The 22,483-nt window shown below is 44.7% G+C and overlaps 1 protein-coding gene across 10 annotated transcripts in view; it reads right to left on the reverse strand.

Annotated features, from left to right (window-relative positions):
* Positions 1–15,487: 15,487 nt before the first annotated feature.
* Positions 15,488–22,483, reverse strand: part of NTNG1 (netrin G1) — a 160,590-nt gene continuing 153,594 nt past the window's right edge. For all 10 annotated transcript variants that reach the window (XM_064515810.1, XM_064515809.1, XM_064515812.1 and 7 more), the window contains one exon: positions 15,488–16,653. In XM_064515810.1, coding sequence (XP_064371880.1) covers positions 16,427–16,653 — 227 coding nt within the window. In that variant the 3' untranslated portion in view covers positions 15,488–16,426. The remainder of the gene's footprint in view (positions 16,654–22,483) is intronic.

The following is a 22,483-nucleotide window of genomic DNA, read 5'->3' on the forward strand; positions in this document are numbered from 1 at the left end:
GGTGGCTTTTCTTCTTTTTTCTTTCTTCCTTTTTTTTTTTAATGCTCTTCCTAATAATGTTGGAAATGAATAGATTTAGGGAATTTGAGGATTCTATTGCTGAAGAAAAGCATAATCTTTGTGAGGGGCGCGGAGAGGGTTTTGTGTGTGTGAAAAATGATGTATTTGAGTGAGTAACAATGACAGTGGGCAGAATATTTTTGGGACTAGGTAAAATGCAGAAGGTTATTTTAAATTCACTTTTAGGAAAACACCTAAATTTCCACCTGTTGCAAAACAAGCACCAGCTGATCAGTAAGATGATGCCTAAGTCGGTTAGTAGGTTGTGTGTGGCTGCTCTAATGCGATTTCCATCACCGTTTGCCCCACAGCTGCACAAGGATCTGCTGACTTGGTTACCCATGTGCTTGGCAGTCGTTAGCAGCCAGCATAAAAAGAATAATCCCAGCGTCTGGATTGCAGAGTCCGCTCATGATTTATATCCGGTATTCCTCAGAGGGAGACAAGGATTACAACCTGTCTATTTGAATGCAAGAAATCAAACAGTGCTGTGCTATAAGTGCATGCTGAAAGATGTCTGCGCTCGTTAACTGGGTAAGCTTAGTGCAGTCCTGCAGCCGAGGGAGAGCTTTTCATCGATACTCTGATCCTTGCTGTGGTGGGAAAAGCCGCTGGCCAAAGAGGCAGAGATCGCTGCTAGGACTGGCAAGAGGAAGGCCAAGGTCGGGGCACCTGGCAGGGTACAGCCTCAACTTGTGCTGGAAGGAAAAAGACTTTTTAAAAGAATGGCATGTTCTTTGCCATATAACTGTAGCACATTGTGTCCCCTCAGGAAATACAGCTTGAGTGTACCAATAAATGAAAGAGGAAAATGTCATGGAAGGCAGTAAATCAAGAAGTAATTAATTAGAATACTTGGACAACTTAATTTCCGCGGCGGAAAGTGAGACGGTGGCGTACTGCAGAAGTCTGTCTGGGGTGTGCGACTGGGAGGAGGGAGCCGCGATACTTAGTGTTCGACCTGCCTCATCGCTTGCCGGAAGGGTTGTGCTGGAGGATCGCACCAGCTGATGCTGGAGGACACAGCCTTATTCCTCATTTTGGTACACTGCATTCAGCATTTTCAATAGCTTGACAGTTTAGAATTGGTGTAAAACAGTGAAGAATCAGGCCACTGAGCCCTAGACTTGGAGCAAACTGAAGCCGCCCCGGAGCGCTGTCCTCTGCTTCGCCCTGGAGCCCCTTGGTGCTGGGGCACCTCGTCTCAAAGCGCTGTGACTTGCACCACTTGCGCGTGCTCCTGGGGCCCGTGCTGCCCTGGGTGCCGGTTACAACCGCGTTCAGGTCAGCGCAGACGCTGCCGTTGCAGAGAAGTCATACACCTCCCTCTGCTTCCCTACATTTTTCACTAATAATTTCATGTTTGATTTCAGTTATATTTTAACATTTTCAATCGAGATGACAATTATTCTGTGTCAGAACCCAGCCATTCCTCTTGTCAAAAAGACATATGATGCGTTAGCTTAAGGGCAATTGCTAATAACTAGGTAGGTGACATTTGGTTGTATAGGATGGGCAAGTCTGCATATATCTTTGTCAAGGGGTCAGGGTTTGCGTAGCCTGTGGTTCACGCTGTTTGGGAGCACTGCCTAACTAATCATGCAAAACCAAACCAAACACCAGTTTGGCTTTGATACCATTTCATTGTAATTAACATCTGCTATCTCCTGGGTTCATTGAAGAAATCTTTTTATGTTTGTGTTTATAATTGCAACCGAAATGAGCTTACTGGGGCAGGGGGAAGCATTTGATTGCCATATATTCCTCTTAAGTGTTTGCAACGATAAAGCTTTCTGATTACTGGGAGGAGGGGACCAAACATTTGTGGGTTTTTTTCTCTTTTTCTTCACTGTTCCAGCTTGTGCAAGACCTCCTTCGCTTTACCGGGCCCTGCTAGCCTGCTCGTGCTACGTTTGCTTCACTTGTCCCTCTCAAGGATATAAAGCACTAAAGATGTTCTGGACCACCATAAAGCAGCTTGTGTTTTGTTTCTGGCAGTGGACCTAGGGGCCACATTTTAGAGTGCTCAGGTGCATTCGGGAATCCTGTGGCACATTTGCGTCTTTAGGGCTTTGAAAATCAGGGTCTGTTAGTACAGGTAAAACAGGCCAAAGGGTTTTCATTGCTGTGACAGAGCAGTGGGAGCGTGCAGCACCTGCGTGCGCGAGAGGGGAACGTGGCTACTCTGCTGGTGTGATGCAAATAGGTTATAAAATGTTTTATTTTGTCTGTGAAGAGAAACATTCTTATGGCAAAGGCTTTTTTAAGGCTGAGGTATGTGGTGTTCCTCATGTCTTGCACGCTGGCAGGCCTCCATTTTCTCACAGTAGCGGAGAGTTTGACTTGAGGCATTTTCAGGATAAAATTGTGGCTAGGTTGAAGTCAGTGGCAGGACTCCAGCTGAGTTCAGGACATTGGTTTTATGTACCAAATCCAAGCGCCCATATTTGTTAGTTTTGTTAATGTCAGCGTTTCGCATACAGACGTTGTCAGCCCTGTAATTTGCCTGTAACGCTGTGCTGCTGCTTTGCCCTTCTCAGTCTCCGTGGCGAAGGCGAGCGACGGGTTCTCCTGCGGTTCCTGCTGCCCTTTACGTTCCCCCCGGCTTTGCGCCCCGCCGCTGTGCTGGCGTGGCAGCCACCCTAGGAAAGATGTGCCATCAGGTCTGCAGCAACGATGGGCAGGATGAGCATTTACAGCTAATTATCTGGGCACAGTGTAGGCACAGCTGCCCTTGAAGGCCTCCTGAGACCCATGTGCTGCCCACCACCCTTGTCGTCGTGACGAGTCTCCACCTCTCTGCAAAGGGGGTTGGGTTTATCCATGTGTCCTGCTCTTGTGCGCCCTCCCTCTTCCCCGCGATACCTTGCCCAGGCCGGGGCACAGTGACGTACCACATCTTGCCTCTTTCCAGGGAGCTCAGGTCGGGGCAGGCTGTCCTTTCTTCCCCAGACACTGCTGCCCAGTTCCTGCAGTCCCTTGCCTCCTTAAAGCACCGCGCTCCTTATTTCTGCTTATACTTAGCGAAGGTGGTCTAGCTAACGTGGTACCTAAGCATCTGAAAGGTGCTTTTGGAGAGTAGCTGCTGCCCAGAGCCCGGCTTTCTTCTTTAGCATCTCCGTCCGTGTGATCCCCCACACGCGAACGGCTGGTCTCAGGTGCACGTGCTGAGAACCTCGTGGCAAAGCGTCCCCATGGCCACGCTGCTCGTGTGCGGGGTGATCTCTTCCCAGCTGTTCCCGCGGTGCTTCCAGCAGCAGGTTTCAGCCTCGCGTCACCCTTAATTTGCGTCAAGAAAACATCAGTCTTTCATGGAAGACCCCCACGCATGTGTGTGTCTTCTGCAACCAGACGCAGCAGTTGTGAGGACAAACCGGCTGCAAAATCTGCGCACATGCGGAGCTCCTATAAATGTAAAGGTGTGTAATCTTATAATATCCCTCTTAAGAAGATACCAACAGCTTGTACAACTGACCTTTCTGCATCTCAGAGTAAATCTTTCACTTGCAACCAAAGCAATCAAAACAACCAAAAGCTCCAAGGGTATGACAGCACTTCTGTCGGTATTAGGTGAGGGACTTTTTTTTGCATGAGCAGGAGCTGGTTTAGGAGTCTAGGATCTCTCGTGGTGTGGCCTTCCCAAAGCTGGGGCTGGCTTTGCTTGTCCTGGGGGAGCATGCGTGGAGCTGCGAGTGCTGTTTGCATTCGGCAACGCGCCTGCTGGTCCTTGCGGCGTATTCAGTCACCAGTACCTGAATGAGATGCACCTTCGCAGCTGCCATTGCTTGGACTTTATGGTCATTAGAGCTCAAGCCAGCAGCCGTTCTTCCCTCCCACGTGCAGCCGGGCCCTGACTTCAGAGGGAAGAGGAGCAGCCCTGGGGGGAGCGGGGGTCCCCGACGCAAAGCCCCGGCTCGGGTGCTGCGAACCGGCTCTGGTGCAGGGGCGGCAGCTGGGCGCGCTGCTGGCGGGAGGGAAAGGGTTGGGGAGACCTGAATAGATGTGGGAACATCTGGTGCGGGAACTAATCACACTGCAGAGATGATGCGCTGCGTTTCTGCTCGATTGTCCTTCCCGGTGCCAGAAAGGAGAACAGGAGGTGAGTGTCAGACCTCTCCAGGCAGCGCGGCGAGTCCGCCTAAAAGGAAGCTGCTTTCTCTTCCCCTGGGATTCGGTTGTTTTTCTTTTAAAAATGAATCAATAGGCCTTCTCTTTAGGAGGAGCAGAAGCAGCTACTCTTTGTAGCTTGGGTCATCCTCTCCCCTGCCACCCGCGCTCCCCTGCTCTTCCCAGGGGTAGAGGCAAAACCAGTCTTTGTTAGTCATTTGTCTTCCTGTCTGAGAAGCGGGGGGAGTTTTTTGGTTTGGGGTTTTTTTTGGTTGAAGTCCACTGCACTAAAGTTCTGTTCTTGCAGCAGGAATGGTTTTGGGCCCTGTGCCAAAAGTCAAAATAATATTTAAAGTGACAGTATCGGAAGAATAATGCAGATGTCCTGACACTTCTCATTTCGGGTTAGATAGGTGCATAGTTTCAAGCAAAATGGTACCTGCCGTAGCCCCGTTCACCAGAGCTCTGCGTTACCTGTAGCTGGAGTTTGCCTCTGCGCTTGTGCATCAGCTCGTCTCACGGGCACGCGGCACTGAGACCGCGCCGCGACTAATTCAGCGAATTAATTGCCTCCTCCGTTGCTCAAGAGCTGTTTGTGTTTGCTTAAATTGTAATAGCGGCATTAGCACGCTGGTGTGCGTGCTGCCGGCGCGCGCTTGGTTAACGCGCTGCTACGTTCCCCGTGGCCACGAGATGTCAGGCGAATCTGGATGTGGAAGATCAGGGGACTGCGTGCGTCTGTGTACGTACATCTCCGCGTATTTTATATATATATACGCGTATATAAAATGTGTATAAATGAAAATGCAGAAGGGCATAATGGTTAAAGCTTGGATTTTCAAAGGCTTCTGAAGGACTCGGGCAATCTGTTCCCTCTAAAGCCAGAGACTTTGACGCTCGTTTTCCTTGGGATGATGTAAAACCCTCAGCCCTGGCTGCTTTGTGCTGGGGCAGGGCTAGGCAGGGAGCCCGCGCGGCCCCGGGGGGTGCGTGGTGTGCAAGCAGCAAGGACCTTGGAGCGTGACCTCTTGTCACCTTTTTGAGTCGGGGCCCCAGTGACTGCAGTGGGAGGGGAGCCACACAAATAGCGACTCTGAAAATGCAAACAGCACAAGGTTTTAAAAAGGTGGGGGTATTTTTTTTTTTTTTTTGGTAAGTCTTGTTTCACAGTTCTTGCAATTTAGCAGAGAAGCATTAGGCAAGCAAGACTTATTAATCATCAACCTGACCTGCAGTCAGGAGCAGTGGTGTGCAGCAAAAATTTTAATTAGGGGCTAATCTAAAAATTTTCCACATCAGTCACTGATGCTGGAGATATTTTTGAAAAATGTACCCGTTTCCCCCTTTACCCCCGTCGTTGCTGCTAGCCCATCCGCAGTGGCGCAGAGGGGCGCCCCTCTCTTCCGCTGTCTCGGCCGGCGTGGCTCGCTGTGCTGGAGGCGCCAGCCCACGACCCCCGGAGACCCAGCGCTCGGGTTTAGGCCGGCGCCGAGCTGCACGTTGCGCTTGCTGCCGTCGTGCCTTGGCGGGCGGAGGGGAGCGTTCGGTGACTTTTGCGTTCCATGTTCCCGGGATGCGTTGCTTTCTCCTCGCGCGGGACTGCGTCCGTGCAATGCCGACTGTGGTGGTGAGGGGCTCCAGAAGGTCTCCAAGTCCTCTGTGCGAAGGAGCAGATAATGGGCTGGAAAATGTCCTTTAGCTGAGGAAAGGCACAGAAGTTAAGGTTGATTTAACTTGAAAAGGAATTTGCAAACAAGCAGGTGGGCAAATACCCAAAACACAGCCATTACTTGTGTATGTTCACATAATATGCAAATACTTTCCTGTGTAACAGAGCTGAAGTATTTGGAAAGCGCTATGAAATCTTTATGGATTGGATCCATGGATCTATGGAAGATACTGTTAGTGTGTGAGCACGTGTGTGTATGCACTCACGTAATTGCCACGCATGTATATATGTATTTCTTACGCACGTACCTAATGCGCTTAGAGCCTAGTCCCTCTTCAAAGGCTGCCTTTGCCCCGCTGCCGCCAGGGAGCACGTTCCCTTGCTCCCCGCTTGGTCTCCGTTTGCTCCTTTGCCTCGAGCCTTTCGGCAGACACCTGCCTTTCTGTGCCTGAAAGCCTGAGCCCCTCTGAGGAGACTCAAAAGTATGTCACAGCCCGTGGCTGGGGATGAGCCGAGGTCCCGAGCTGTGTCACGCAGCACGGAGACGTCCGCGCGCTGCAGAGGCTGGCGCTTCCAAGGACGAGGGTCCTGCAGAGACAGGAGCGGGAAACCCGCAGGGAGACGCACCAAAACCTTTGTACGTCGATAAGCGCAGACGCTGGGTGGGAGAGGCTCTTGGAGGCGCTTTCGGAGGATGCGGGTGGTTGTGGGTCCCGATCGGCTGCAGAGCAGTGACTCCGGTTGATGGGGAGCTGCAGCTTTTGGCAGTGCTGGCGACATGGATGCGGGTCCGTCTCCGAGCTCTCTTCCCCGTGGATAAGTGCTCCTGTCGCAAAAGCTCTGGCGCGTGTCGCTAACTGATGCGGGGACACTGAGTTTGTTGGAGGTGTTTGCTTCTCGGGGACCCTGGTAATCGCCCCCTGTGTTGTGAGTTCACATGAATGAAAACGGAGAGGGCATCACTCCTTCCTTTGCCCCCCAGGAAAATGTTGCTTCACCACTCTGGGTGCTGAACACGCAGGTTGGGCAGGCACAAGGCTCCTGCTGACAGAAAGGGTGACCAGTGTCCTGCAGATGTGTGAGAAAAGTTGGTCCCTCCAAGTTTTCAGGACAGCGTCTTCCATGTTTTCCCCAATAAGACATTCTCCGGGTGGATGAAACGTGCGGCCTGTTGTTGGACGGGTCGCCTCCATGGATGCCCAGCACGTGAGGGGAGGGGAAGCAGAGAGAGGGAGGATGCAGCTTGCTTAAGCGCGGCTTCCCAGCAGAAACCTTTCAAGTGAAATTTAATGCAGTGACAAATTAGAGAAAATGAAAGTTTGCTCTGTCTTCCCTTTGCCCTCCCTCCCCAGTGCGATCTTAAACTTGTGGAAAAATTAAGCAGATCATAGACTCCAGTGTCCTATGGTTTCAGCTCTAGATTTGAGTCATCTTATAATGAGCCCATTTAGTGGTAGAGTCATGACAAATTGGGCTGAAAAGGAGAAAGTTTCATGATATATCAGCCTAACAGCCTGAAATGTCATCGTTTTCCTCCTGCTCTCCCAAACCCTTGCTGATTTTGCACTGTGGCGTGTCTGTCCCTGTTCTCGGTCCCGGTGGATACCAAAGACGCTCTAGGAAGCCTTTTACCGTGTTTTAGATATTTCTATAAGAAAAATGACTCAGGTTTAACAGCATGTGCAGGTATTTGTGGAAAAGCAAATATGTTTCCCTCTTGGCTGTTTAGTTGTCTGTAACAATAATGTCATAAATAAATAATGTTTCTGTGAGGGAAAAGAGGAGATGTTTATCAGGTAGAATACATGCCAGTTAGGAGAACGCTGAACAAAATGTTAACACGGATTAAACAGGAAAACATGCTGCTGGCAAACAAATTGTTGGTGAAAGCAGCTTCAGCTGGGGAGTTCCCTCCTCCGCTGGGCAGAAGCGGGGCCTGCCATGTAGACCAGCTTTTAAAATTAAGACATTTGTCACCAGAACTGCTGGGTCTGTGGAAACATTCAAACGAGAATAATTTAAATGCTGCAATAGAGTAATGCACAATAAATAGTACGTGGAGCTGTACGAATGCTGCAGATTACAGCAGGATCAGAGAGATAATGCCGAAGGGATTACTTTTTCCTTTCCTGAAATTATTTTTCGGGAGAATTTGAAACCTGACCTTATTTGGCTGAACTCAAGGTGAGGATTTCCTTCGTGTTCAGTGGGTTTGGGAGCAGGCGGTTGCTGAGTGCGGGCTGGTCGGTCCTTGGAGGGTGCACCCGCATCCTCCGCAGAGGAGATGCCGCGTGTACGCTGGAAGTCCACATTTCCCCATGGGCTTCCATCAGTATGTACTGTAAAGGAGCTGTAGCTCCTCCTGCTTCGAGGCCTGGTTTTAAGGGGCGCAAGGTTAGCTCGTCTCCATCCCGCTTCCCTTGCTCAGATTGACAGCTGGGGAAAAAGCACGGCTGACTCCTTACAGACAGCGTGCGCACCTCCAGCAGCAGCTGGGCTGCGGCTGCCGGCTAATGGCCTCGCAGGAATCGCCCCGCGGGAGTCACAGCCAGCAGAAACGGGGACAAAGCCACGTCTATCCCCGCGCCCCAAGTGGTGCCCGGCTGCAGGACTGCAAGAATGCAGCTTGTGAGCGATGTGTTTTCAGGACACGTCCTACCTCTTGTTAAGCCGTTGCAGGCCATCTGCAAAAATAAAGGCGGTGTTATAGACTGGGAAGAAGCAAAATACTTTAAAAGAGGCTTCAGTGTTAGTAAATGCACACTCAGAGTTCAGCATGTGCTTAAGCACTTTTTTGGAATATCCTGGACGGGTTGGTAAATTAGCTTTTGGCATCTGTTGAAGGAATTTTACATCTGTAGATTCCCTTTCTGCTCTTCTAGAGATATGCTTATGCTTGAGAGTCGGCACATTTTTAATATCGATAAATAGCTTTAATAAATAACGTGAAGATAGAAAGGATGTAAAAATTCCTACTACAGAATCAAAATGATTAGTCTGTGATTAGCTGGCTATTACTTATTTAACTACTTTATCATCCCACTGCACTGTGTACAAAATGCAGGAAAATCTGTGTTTAATAGAAAATATTTGTATTACTTAAACTCGTGTACATATTTGAAGAATGGGAAGGGAGGAAAAAAAGACAAGATAATGTTTGAAGGCAGAAGAATAAAATGCAGAGACATTAGAGACAGATGAATGATGAAGAGCGTAAGTGTGTTCAATCAGTTACTCTATTGGCTTGAGGGTAATCTCTGCCATATCATGGTGTACTGATTTATGGACTAATTAGTTGTACAAAACAAAAATATTTATAGAAAATATTTCTCTCAACCAGCTACCAAACACTCCAAACAATAGGAAAATAGATTTTGTGTATTAAAAAATTAAATTCAATATATATTTATGAGCCCATTCAAAATGTAGAGTCCTTTGCTACCAGATTTCCAGTAAGCAGAAATATCCATGTATCAAAACCTAATTGTGTCAGGATCTAGGCATTTATGGAAGAAATTAAATGCTAAGCTATAGGCATTTCAAGCTATAAAAGATATTGTATATTAATTTATAAAGTCATAATAGAATTATTATATGAGCCTTAATAAATCCAATAAAGAAAAATTCAGACAAGGAGAGGAAAAGAAAAAAACACGTAGCCATCTCTTTCTTTTGGAAGAGGATTGTAGTGTTTTACTGTTTTTGTGTGTATGCATGTCTTTTAATTTCTCAGACTGCTAAGATGCTTCCAATTATTTTGACTCACATATAGCATGCCTTCAAAAACAGAGTAGCTGTGGTTTCCTTCTAGCCTCAAACTGAAGTGCAAAACAGGAGAAGCCAAAACAGTACAATCAAATGTGTGAGGTACATATCACAACATTGAAACTCCAAGCATAGTAGGCAAAGACAATGTTTTGGGAGGTGTAATGTAAAATAGACTTGGATAAGATAATTTGAAGCAAGTGGGTGGCAAATACATGCAGATGGAAGACTATTTAACTTGAGACTTGCATAATTTGGATGGAGTGGGAAACTCCAGGTCTCAGTATTTAATGCGGTGGACTAGGTGTCAGAATTAATCTCTCTCGCTGTAATTGACTTTGCAAGTCTCTCGGCGTCTTTGAGCTTCAGTCCCCACGAATGAAATGGAAATAGCGTACCTCCCTGCTTTGCTGTAGTGCATTGAGGCTAGCCGCAGGAAAGTCTGGGAGATGCTTGGATGCTAGATATTGTCAGTAAAAGAGAAACCTGTCAAAAAATTGTTCACCAGTGAATCTACATAGTTTAGTCATCGTTCCTTACATCCTACTCAATGAGGGAGTTGTAGAAGTAGTTGTGACTCTCTACCAGATCTAGAGAGGCAAAGGAGCACTGCCAAGACTAATTCGTAAGTACCAACCCACCTACTTTTTGCCAGTGGGAGATCTCTAGAGCAAAGTAATAAATATGTTTTATGAGGGCATAGCAAAAAAACTCTGACAAGTGAGGGAAGAAAGAAAGCTGTAGGACGGGAATAGAAAGAAGTATAATAAATGTAATTATCTGAATGCTGTGCATACGGTTTCTCTCATCCTACGAAGCAAGAGGAATTAGAGGCAAAAGATGTTAACAAGAAATGTACTGCACGAGTTCATGCAGCCACACTGAGTCTTGGGTTTCCCCTAAATATTATAACTGTTGAAAAAGTGTGGGTTTTTGCTTCTCTCTGATTTATTTCCCTTTCAATTCCAATGCCTCTTTCACATATACTTCTCTCTGAGACACCACAGTCCAGGTATTGTCTCATCAGTGCTGAGCAGAGGGGGAGGATCACCTCCCTCGACCTGCTGGCAATGCTCTTCCTGATGCAGCCCAGGAGGCCGTTGGCCTTCTTTGCCACAGGGGCACGTTGGTGGCTCATGGTCAACTTGTTCCCCAGGACTGCCATGTCCTGCTCTGTAGAGCTGCTTCCCCGCAGGTCAGCCCCCAGTCTGTACTGGTATATGGGCTTGTTCCTCCCTAGGCGCAGGACTTTGCGCTTCCCTTTGCTGAACTCCACGAGGTTCCTCTCTGCCCATCTCTCCAGCCTGTCGAGGTCCCTCTGAAGAGCAGCACAGCCCTCCAGGGTATCAGCCACTCCTGCCAGTTTTGTATCATCAGCAGACTTGCTGAGGGTGTGCTCTGTCCCATCATCCGGGTCACTGGAGAGTAAGTTGAACAGGACTGGAGCCAGTGTTGACCCCTAGGGCACACCACTAGTGACTGGCCTCCAGCTGGACTTCTGCTGGTCGTAGTTCTCTGAGCCTGGCAGTTCAGCCAGTTTTCAGTCCGCCTCGCCCTCCGCTACCTAGCCTGTACTTCATCAGCTGGTCTACGAGGATGTTACGGGAGACGGTTCAAAAGTCAAGGGAAACAACAGCTGCTGCTCTCCCCTCATCCGCCAAGCGAGGCGTCTCGTTGTAGGAGGCTATCAGGTTGGTAAAGCACGATTTCCGCTTCGTAAATCCATGCTGACTACTCCTGACCACCTTGCTTTAGGCAACTCCATTTACCTCTCTGGGCCACAGGTTCCTCATCTCTATTAAAGGATAAATGACTTTCTGTTCAAAGTAGCGGAGAATTTATAGGTTGTAGAGAATAAGAATCGAGTCTATTGCCTCTTCCTTGAAGGGTTTTTGAAGTATCTTGGTTGTGATAAATGGAAGTGCTTTGACACTCGGTTGATGAGTATCATAAGACTCTCATAAGAATGATTTTTGCCCTGTGCTTTATTTAGTTACTGTGCAAGCAAATACATCTTTTCATTCAGTGTGTTTACAGATCTAGTCCAGGAGAGCCCAAGCCTTTGAATGAGATCTCTCAGTGCTGCCAGCTATAAACAACAATTAGAGACAGCAGCCACTGATTTCGCATCCACAATTATTTGTAGGTGCAAAGTGAAGTGTGTTCCCTGTGAGACATAAAAAGATTGAAATGTTTTCATTTATGTGTTCAGATAAAATGGAAAACAGTTGTTGAGAGGTGTGAAAGTATCAGTCAGATTGAGGCTTCTTAAAATCAGGAAACTTAAAATAATGGTTTGCAAAAACTGGCAGTGTAGGGGCCTGAATGAGTACAGAGCTGGTACTGTTTTATTGCTCTGCTGCATGGCCCGTGGTCAGTGATCTCTGTGGCGCCCGCTTTATCCTGGTGGTCCTCTTAAAATGCACGTTAGCTAGCAAGGCGCACAGGACTCAAGTGCTTGAAGCCCTGGCAAGGTATTTAGTCCTACAGATTGCGCAGTATGAGTCTGTGTTCTGTGAGACTGCAGTTTCTCAAGCAATGTTTCATCGCGTGTATGTGCATATGGCTGGTTCTACATACGTAATGATAGCCACAAAAACAATGAAGGGAAACATATGCTACGTGCTGGAATTTCGTCTCGCAAAAATGGTGTGCCTTGGTGAACGTGGTGTACTGGTAACGAACCCTTCCATTAAGCAAATTGTCCATATGGGACAAAATGCTGCAGTTCTGCCCGTCTGTTCTGTATACACAGTGTGCATCCTCCTCTTTCTGGTACTGTGTGATGGTGGGAAAGGTATAAGGTTGGTTAATGTAACATATCCAATGCCAGTTCTGGGATTTGGTGGATAAATCTTTGAATCCATAAATAATTGCACTTATGACTTTTCCTAGAAGTGTATTGGTGGATCATGCCTTAATATTTAGATCTGTAAGTTTGCATTTGCAAGGACAAATATGAAGGCTGGGCTGGAGGTTGGTATTGCGTATTTTATGGAAAAAAAACTGTGAAAAATATTACTCAAATTTCTCACAGGTGAATGAACTGCATGCATGGATGAATCTAGTTAATTCTATGGTTTAATAAACCTGGAATCCCAATGAGGCTGTAACAAATCCCCCTGGTGTCTTGGAGTTATGAGAAAGATGTGTAAAATTATATGCAAGCAGAAGAGCTCTTTCTAAATTTGAGGAGTCTTTTGCACTTTTTTGGTTATATTCACTATGTGAAATAATTCCTCATCTGTGGCTCAGTCATGATAAAGTATTAGATCAATTATTGTGTGAGGGCAATATTTGGGGTTAACCTCAGTCTATCTGTTTTGGGGTTTTTTTTTTATTGTTTTTGAAACAGTTTTGCAGCCCATTAGATGCATCTGTCTTGATGTCCCTTTGAGAAGGATGGCCAGCTTCACATGGAAATTTCTGACAGCTCCCTTGTAAGGGAGCTGCACCTTATCGTAAGCCACAGCATCTTCAGCTGGGACGTGTGGGTCCCAGGTCAGAACCAATGCTCTAGCTAGAAACGTGGGAACTGCAAGCTGACTAGGACTGGCTGGTTTAGCAAAACAGCTAAGACTCATGTAATTGCACAAGTTTGACTAAATATGAATGCTGAGTTTAACATCATAATTCTCTGAACAACTCAGCAAGGTGGCCTGGTCAATTCGCGCATGCCAGACCTTCCAGGAAAGACATGTTATACAGGAAACGATAGCTCAGCAGGAGCCCCTTTTGCTGTGTTTTGCTACCAACCAAAATGCCAATTAAGTGATCATGCTGCTGCTGTTATTTTTTTAGTATCATACAGGTGTTTATTACTTTACGGGCATTCAGAGGGACACGATCCCCACTGCACGAAACCTAGAATACGTTGGAAGGGGTGTATGTTTTCAAATGAAAAGTAAAGCAGACACTGCGACTACATGCCAGCATGGGAAGATCCCACCACGTCTTTGCAGAAAGAGTCTTGTTCTTTACAGCTTCTGAAATAGGGAGCACAGGTTCTGCCTTCGTTTCCCACTAGATTTGGTGAAAACACAGGTGAAGCAATGCAGAGCAATGTAAAACTCCTCCCCTCTCCGTAGAGGCACGCGCGCACTCTTACAAATATAGTTGGGGTACAATAGCAGAAACTTGTATTCAAAATTTTCAGTTAGTGAAGTTCCGGGGAGTTCAGAGGCATAAATACTGAAGCTGAAGAAAATGATGATTGATAAGAAAACTTTCCACTGAATGTACACCTAAAATTATGATTTTATTAATAGGTGAGGGAAAGTAAAATGCAGGAAATAGTAGCTAAATATGTGGAAAGCCATATATTCTGCCCTGCTTTAGCGGCTCGTCGCGACACGCAATGGGAATGCAGCTGACTGATTACAATCTGATCCTCATTAGACTTCAGCACTGCCGGCAGAATCCCTTATAGCCAAACGTGCGCAACGTGCTTTCTGAGCACTTTCGCAAAGCCTCGAGTTTATAATGACAGTTAAAGTGCATCTTTTTCCAATAATTACACAATCTGAATTTGGTCTATGCTAATAAGCCTTAAGACGACTTAAATTCCACATTTTAATATTAGAAATCCACTTAATTATAGGTATCTCCAGCTTTGCATGTCACCTGTGTTAGCATTTATATCCCTCAATGAGCCTGCAATATAATTTTGTATTTATTGTTGTGAACATGCTTGTAACGTACACCTGCAATGTCACGTAGGCCACGGCTGGCAACCAGCCACGCTCTTGATTGATCTTTGCTTTATCTTGTTTAGTCCGTGGCGCGAGAGTGCCGGTGCAAATAGCAAACCTTTGTGAAGGACCACGGCGAGAGCGTGAACAAGCATCAGCGGGTTACCTTCCTCGTCCTCGTCCTCATCCTCGCGGGGGCCTTCCTTCTGGGGCTGAAGAGCGGCCCCTTCCCGAGGGCGGTGCTGGCTCGCCGGGGCGCTTCCTCGGCGCGGGGAGGCTGCAGGGCCCCAGCGCGGCTCTTCCCGCGCGGAAGAGGCAGCCAGGGAGAATTTATTTCTCGCAGGAATTTTTCTTTTGCTGATTAATAGTTTTCCATACTAGGCTATTATGTTGGTAAGATATTTACAGCCCATATGAAGAAAATTGCGAGGAAATGAATCCACACAGTCTTGCTACCTTTTGATTTCTTTTTTTTTTTTTCTCCTTATGACTTTGAAACGCTGCTGTGGTTTTGGCTTGCCTCTCTATTCGTGCTATCCTTTTCTGTCACACTCAGTAATTGGCCTAATAAAAGGCAGAAACAAGAATTTATTACACTTCGGGCAATACTTAAAACAAACTTTATTTGCTGGAGCAGCACTTTTTATCTACTTGCTGCTGTATATTTTGACAGTCCTTCTAAATATTAAATTTGACTTTATTAAAATTTAAATCTTTTTTTTTGTGATTGCTGCTGCTTTTGCAGTTTCTTAGGCAGGCTAGTACATATATAAAACTATTCTAATGGAGCTTCTGGAGAAACAAATTTTAGCAGTGGCTATATCTACTTCATTACTGCCAAAATCCACAAAAATGGCATGATTTAAAGACTAGCCTCTGTAATACCTTGTAAATTAGTCTTGGAATAATTTCTGCAGTGACTTGAGAGAACAAAGACAAGAACTAAACAGCTTTTCCTGCCTTTTCTGAGCCTTAGCATTTGATGAAATTTTCCCCAAACAAATGATAGCCTTTATATTTAGAATTGTTTGCCAAAATAATAATGGTAATAGTAAAATAAAATTGGGTTGGATGGTTGTGATGTAATTTCCATTGTTGAGTCTGCTTTTCTTCCACGTTACCAGGCGATGACAAACGATCGAAATTTTTTTCTTTTCTAAAAAGTCTTAAGAAATAGCGATGCATATTCCTGGAGTTGTTTATGCAGGAATTTTTATTCTTTGAAATATTTCAGTGTTAAAGCAACAAGAAAACATTTAGAATGTCCTTTGGTGGAATCTTATTACACTCGTTATATATGTAAACTGATATTCTTTGATGCCAGCACGTTGCCCATACAGAGAAATCTCTGCACAATTAAATGAAAGGAAAAAGAAAAGGACTAAATAAAAAGTAATATTTTTCCTCTTATCTGATTAGAATTAAATACATTAACAAATCGTCTGGTAACACAAATAGGCAATAATACAAAAAATCTACATTGTACATTGTTTCAAGAAAAATAACTTCATTTGAATACAAAAGGATAAATACACTTTTTGTCCTACAGCCACTCTTGTACGGTCGGTGAACGCAGCCTGGCGCCGGTGCCGCGCTGCTAAGGTATACAAGGGTCTGGCTGGCTGGAGTTTTACTGGGGGGCTGTTACACATGTGCATCACTAACATCAGACAAAGAAATCGTTCGACCAACAGGGGTTACAGAGCAACGTTCACTAAAGCACGCGTTGGGAGGAGTCGGGGCCGGCGCGGCAGCTCGCGCAGGTTTCCTCGGGCCCGCAATGCGCTGACAGCAAAGAGCGCCTCGGCGTGCCCGGCGCTCGCCCGCAGCCATCGCCGTCGCGGCCCCGCGGCCGTGTCGGGGCGCTCGGAGCCGTCCCGGCCAGGCCGGGGCGTGGGGCGACGGCCGCCCCGTCGCGAGCCAGCGGTGCGGCGTCCTGCCTGGCGGCGCTGCCCCCAGCCCGCCGGTATGGCTTAGTTCGCTTGGGCCCGCCGAGTCCGTGCGCGGCGCTGTCTCCTCTCGCCTTGTTTTCGTTTTTTCGGTTTTAGCAGCAAGCGCTCGGGTTGTATCCCGCGGTCCCGTGGCGCGCGGCAGCCGAAGCAGTCCGAGTGCGGTGCCACCAGCCGCGCGGCCCCTAGAACACGAGCAGTCCCGTCACGCCGAGGAGGGCGGCGAGCGGGGACAGGGGGCCCCGCGACGGCACCCCCGGGCCCGAGCTCTGGCTGCAGCCTCCCGGGTCCCGCTCGCACTTGAGCTTCTCGCAGAGGATGCCGGTGTAGGCCGGGGGGCACTGGCAGCGCACGTTGTTGATGCACGTCCCTCCGTTCTGGCAGTGCAGCAGCTCGTTGTCGCACACGTTCGCTGCAAGACAGCGGGAGGGAGGGGGAGAGGGGCCGCATAAATGTCAGTTCATCTGTGGGAGAAACTCCCGCGCGAAAAACAGGGCTAAACCACTAGTGGCTCGTCTGATACCTCCCTCCCCTCCTCGAGGCTTGTAAATGGGGGATGCATCCCAATTTTTGAACACTTTAAAGCTTGCATTTTTTATTTTATCTGCTGTTTTTGTTTTGTTTTTAACTGTAGTCTTGGAAGATGTTATCGTTTCAGACCACTGAATGTGACGTTACTTAATATGTGCTGTGTGCCCTGTCTGTATTTTTACAGTTATTACTGAACTGGGACTCAAGGTGAGGGTGGTTGTTGGGAAGGGACGAGGTATCTAGAGCACAGAGCTTTTAGAAAACACGAATGGTGGTTAAAAATGCAACACGGCTTCGCTGAAGTAAAAAGGTCTGTAAGAGAAGCCAGTGTTTCATACTGACGAGTTGCATGTATTAATGATCTTAAAAAAAAAAAAATACACAAAAAGATAAGGCAACTGCAGATGGGAAAGTCGGTATGCTATTTGATGGGGATTATATGGCATGTACATATGGAAATAAAAGATAATGTTATTTCTGTTACAGATCAAATATTTCTCCTTAATTAGATTGGCTGCTTTGGTACAAGAATAGCCGGCATCTTAAAACTATCTCAGCTAGACGTTGTACCTTGATGTAATAACGTCTGAAGTCTGGTTTGACAAAAGACTTGGGGGAAAATATCACGGGCAGAAATTTTAGAGCTCGCGTTATATGTTCTTGTGCTTGCAAATTCTATGGCTTTTTTTCGTTACCTAATCTCAGCTGGCACGTTTCCTTGGGTGACTACCTACTACGTAAATGCGTCAGTCCGGCTGAGTCCCCGCGACCTCCCGCCGGAGAGTGTGCGCTAGGTCACGGTGCCGCTTTCCCCAGGAGCGGTAATTTCAGTAACGATCTAAGGGCTGATCCTGCACCTTCGGCAGGAACGTAGCAGCAGTTTTCCCTCAGGGAATTAGGGGAAGATGACTGGGTTTAGAGACATACTTGGAAATACTCAAAATAGTTGATAATAGAGAAAAGTTGCTAATTTTACTGTAAAGCTGTTACTTAATTCTACAACAAAATGTACAGTTTTATAAATGTTTTTAAATTTATTTTTAAAAGTAATATGAATATGTCCAGCTTCTGAACAGTAACGTCAAAACTTGAGGTACAACAAAGGCATGTATAGCATTGATGATGATGATGACTGCATCTGTCTGATTTCTAAAGATCTTTATATTCATTGCAAAAATAGTGCTTATACTATGTACAAGGAACAGTAAACCACCACCAACTAAATACGAGAGATGAACAACCCAGGAAAAGTACAGTGTAACAGGTCCAAAAAATGAACTTAAAAAATTTAAAATTAATATTTGAGTTATATCTTATAACTGAAGCTATATATCTTTAAAGCTGACCTTACCTTCATACTGCACATACTCAGCCATATCACTATGCAAAATCAAAATACTTTATCTGATGGTACACCTACTGAGCTTGCTTGTTCCAGGCTACTCATTGCTGTGGATGCTTCCTACAATCCAGGCAATGAAAATGGTGAAATATCTGTCCCATCAATATTGACCACTGTTTCCCTTGAATAATTGAGTGGAAATCAATAGTTAATTAAATACCACTTTTTAACAGGAGAAGAGATATTTCACTTCATGTTTGGCCTTGAATATGAATGAGATACTACACACATTTTTCCAAGTATTCAGTAAAACAAATTTATTTTCCAATATCTGTCCTATTTTTAAACTTATTTTGACAACTCTACACTGATATTTTAAAAGGTCATCACCCCGGATTCTAGTCTTGTAGTTCCAGACTTCTGGATATGGGTGACTGAAGTAGCATTTTGCTACATGCTGGAAGTTAACTCTACCTGACACACGGATGCAGCCTATCAAATGCCTCAGTAATCCCTGTCGACTACAGAATTCTTGGTACAATGTTACAGATGCTGATTTTTCAACTCAGATCATTTATTTCTAATGGGGAATTTTTCTATAAAGTACTCGAAGGGATGGATAAAAAGTTTTTCCTTCTGTATTTCTTGTGTACTCTTAAAAGTTTGGCCGCAGAAACACATGGAAGTAAATACAGGTAGAGTCTAATGTTCTTAGCAAAGTACTTGTGCTTGGAAATTCTTGACTTGTTAACCTCTGATTGTCCCGGCTTCCTTCTCCGGATTTTCATCCCTTCCCTCTTTCTCCTGCGCACATGCACACGCGTGCGCACACACACACACACACGTATCATGTAGATAGCAAATGCAGTGATTTGGAAGTTAGATGAAACAATTAGGAAGATTTTCATGAAATGCCATAATTTTTTTTGCAAATTTTGTTTTAATTTTATTCTGACCAACTCTAAAACCATTCCTACCATTCTCTTGTAGGTGGTGAGAGTGAACTATTGTCTTTTCTTTGAATGAAAATTTTGGGAGCCTAGCTAGGAACGAAGGTCAGCTGGGCTAAAGTAAAGGCAAATTACTGGAGACGTTTGCTTTGCCATACTCCTACTCTGTGCGTTATTGGCAGCACTCCAATAACCAGTTACGAATCAGAAAATATCTGTGCCTTGACTATGCGTGTTCAACATTTGGTGTCCACAACTGCTTTTTTATAAGGCTAAACTTTCATAATCTTAATCAGCTAGCAAGTCCTGCTCGAAGATTGAAACGCTGAGAAGCCATGCAAATAAATCTGAAGTGATCACACGGGACTGCTAAGCCCGGTGTGGCTGAACTAGATGCAAATTTGCTGGCAGAGCTTCACAAGTTAGAAGAGAGGACATCAAGTCGAAAATTTAAGATTTTCTCTGGAGAGCTTTGGAGGCTTTTTTTGAGGGTATTTCTGAGCAGTCTCCAGATTTTCTGTCCTGCTGTGGGAAGTGAAATATTTAAAGTAAAATAAAGGAAAATGTTTAATGTTTTCATAATTCATCAATTTATGATCTAAGCTATAGTCTTCTGATTATGGGATCCTTAAAATACTAAACAAAGAGGTAGAAAAAAGCTATGTGCAAAAAATGGGAAGATATTTGAAGCTTTGCCAACTTTGGGGGAAAAAAAACCCAAACCAACAAGCCACTGCAATTGGTAAGAGATCATTAATTTTTTGAATTAAAATTTAGACATCTTGCCAAAGTAGTCATTAATAAAATATTGAAGTCTTTTTTTTAGGATAAGACCTCTATAAATACTGAAAGATGCCTTGCCACCAGTCACAAAATACTCATGAGAAACCATCTATTTTGTAATTCCAGTGTCATTAAATTTGCAAATGGAATAAAAAGAAAACAAGGGGGAAATCTAGTCTTTCAGCCAGCTCAAGCAGTTCAAGTAGTAAGTGATATTCTAGTGTTTCACAGAATTTATATTGGCTACTTAATGAAAAGTATTGAGGATAGCACAGATGTTTGACAAATGTGTACTTTCTTCTTAAATGTTCACATCTGAATAACGCATGAAAATTTCTAAGTCTGTCCAAAACTCAGCTTTAATACGGATCGTGTCTTGGCTGTATGTCTGGGTAACTCGGAGGACGGGCTGAGGGGCTTTGGTCTGTGCACTGGTCAGACAGAAAAAATACACTGTTGGACTTACCCCAGTTTCCCTCAGCACCTGAAGGCTATCCAAAAGGGGAGAAAATGTATTGCTATCTTTTGGGGAGCTACCCTCATTTTTGTCTAGGTTAGCTAAAGTAGCATCTTACTCAGATGGGTCAGCCACATGAATATGTGAAAAGATGCATTGATTTAAAAATCAGACAGGTTTAAAAAAGAAATGAAGGTGATCAAGAGATGTCTTTTTTTACCTGGGTAGGTGGTGCTACCTTTCTGCATCTAAATCTGGGCTGGTTTTGAAGTTTTCATTATTTGTAGCAACAGAACAAGACCATTATTCATAAAGTAGGGTCACAGAAAGAAAAGCTTTCTAGAGGTTTGTTCATTCTGTCTGTCTTTCTTTCTTGAATGTTAAGTCTTTCATTTCCAGAAATGTTTTGTATGATCTCTCCTATCGCTATTTTTCTTCAGTGTGATATCATTTGCTATGCAGCCTTTTCTTTTCCCCTCTCTCTTTTTAAGACCACCTCTTGATTTTTGTCCTTTTTGTCCCCTGATCCACCAAACTGAGCATTTATAGTCCCTGAGCAGGCTGGTGGATTGCCAGCTCTGAATATACTGCAAGACACTTTGGTCTATTCTAAAGGGCTGATACGAGTTTTGACCCTGCTTCTGCTGTGGTGAATTTTCCACGCTGTTCCTCAGTAGTTTGTATGAAATATTGGCACTAGTGAAATCATGAGAACTTTTTGACCTAAGATTTCACCCATTGTTAGTAACTTTGACAGCATGCACATCTAGGGGCTGAAATAAATGCCTCTCAGCTGAGTTTTCTCCAATGCATCTGTTTTCTTGGTACTTCGTATCAGGTGAAGAACGTAGCTTGAAATCATCTAGGAAGAAGTCTTCAGCATGCATGCTAGCCAAATATTCTGTCTCAGCATAATAAGTGGGTAAAAAACAAGCATAATGAAATCCAGATTTTCAGTAATGATGTTCATAGGTAGCTTCAATATATGCAGTGGTTGTCTATATATAGAGAGCTGTGAACAGCATGTTGCAATACCATGAAAAAATTAGGAGGTTTCATCTCACTACGTGAATCATTTCAGTAAATTGAGGCTGAGCATAAGAGGTTTATCATCAAATACAGAATTAGTTCTTATGAATGCTATAAAGATTCTGTAACAGGCATTTTTCCCTAAAAAATTTGATCACTTATATTCTGTGATTGTTTTTAACATTTAAAAGAAAACACAACAAATGAGGAAGGTTCTGTGCATGCCTATAAGCACACAGCCATCTGCTCATGCATATAGCGAACACACGCACAAGAACACCTCAGCAGTCATGAAAGTATGAATAATATTTTTTCCCACAAGTCGTCAACTAGACAGTAATGGAGTTGGGGCACGCAAAACACCTCCCCAGACTCAAATGCAAAGCTTTAAAATTGTTTCCAGGTATTTTAGGAGGTAAATGATCACAGCTAAAATATTTTCAAATTACCAGAGTTAGCAACAAATAATTATTTCCACTATTTGGAAACTATGCTAAATATTCTTTATACATAGTATAAAAGAATCCATTTTTGCTCCTGTAATAAGTGCTGAAGATGTCCTCTACGGAGAGATTTCACCCACATAGAGTAAGTTTTTGGAATAAGGACATAAGGGCATGGAGAAAACTTGCAAGTAGTCAGGCCTTCTCTGAAGTGTTACAACTGTTGCTGTTTTAATTAATGTTTCACAGCGCATGACAAAACCTCAGATTTTTATAAGTTAAATATCTTACTCATTTCAAGAACCAATAGCTAGTAACTGGCTTGGAGGTCTTTTCACTTAGGAGATTTCTCTCCCTACCTTCTCTAAATTAACTTAGGTCTACTGTTTGATTATTATTAGAATTTATTTATTTGTTACCAGTTACTGCCAAATAGCTTATAAATTTTCTGTTACTGTGAACACACCCATCAAATTGTTGATCAGGCTCCTTGAGTGGTTTTAAACTACAGAGTTATCTGATATGAAAAACAGCTATTGCTCTTGTACAGCAAGAAGTACTCATAATGATTTATTTTTTCAAGAGATGCTAATTCACCATTTGCTATAGTGCAATATAATACCAGTAAAATTATCTTACGATACTGTCAGATCAAGACAAAGTAGATACTTTTGGATAGCATTAAAACAAAACTGGTTTGTGCTTGT

Source organism: Dromaius novaehollandiae, chromosome 8 (assembly GCF_036370855.1).
Source record: "Dromaius novaehollandiae isolate bDroNov1 chromosome 8, bDroNov1.hap1, whole genome shotgun sequence".
Taxonomy (NCBI): domain Eukaryota; kingdom Metazoa; phylum Chordata; class Aves; order Casuariiformes; family Dromaiidae; genus Dromaius; species Dromaius novaehollandiae.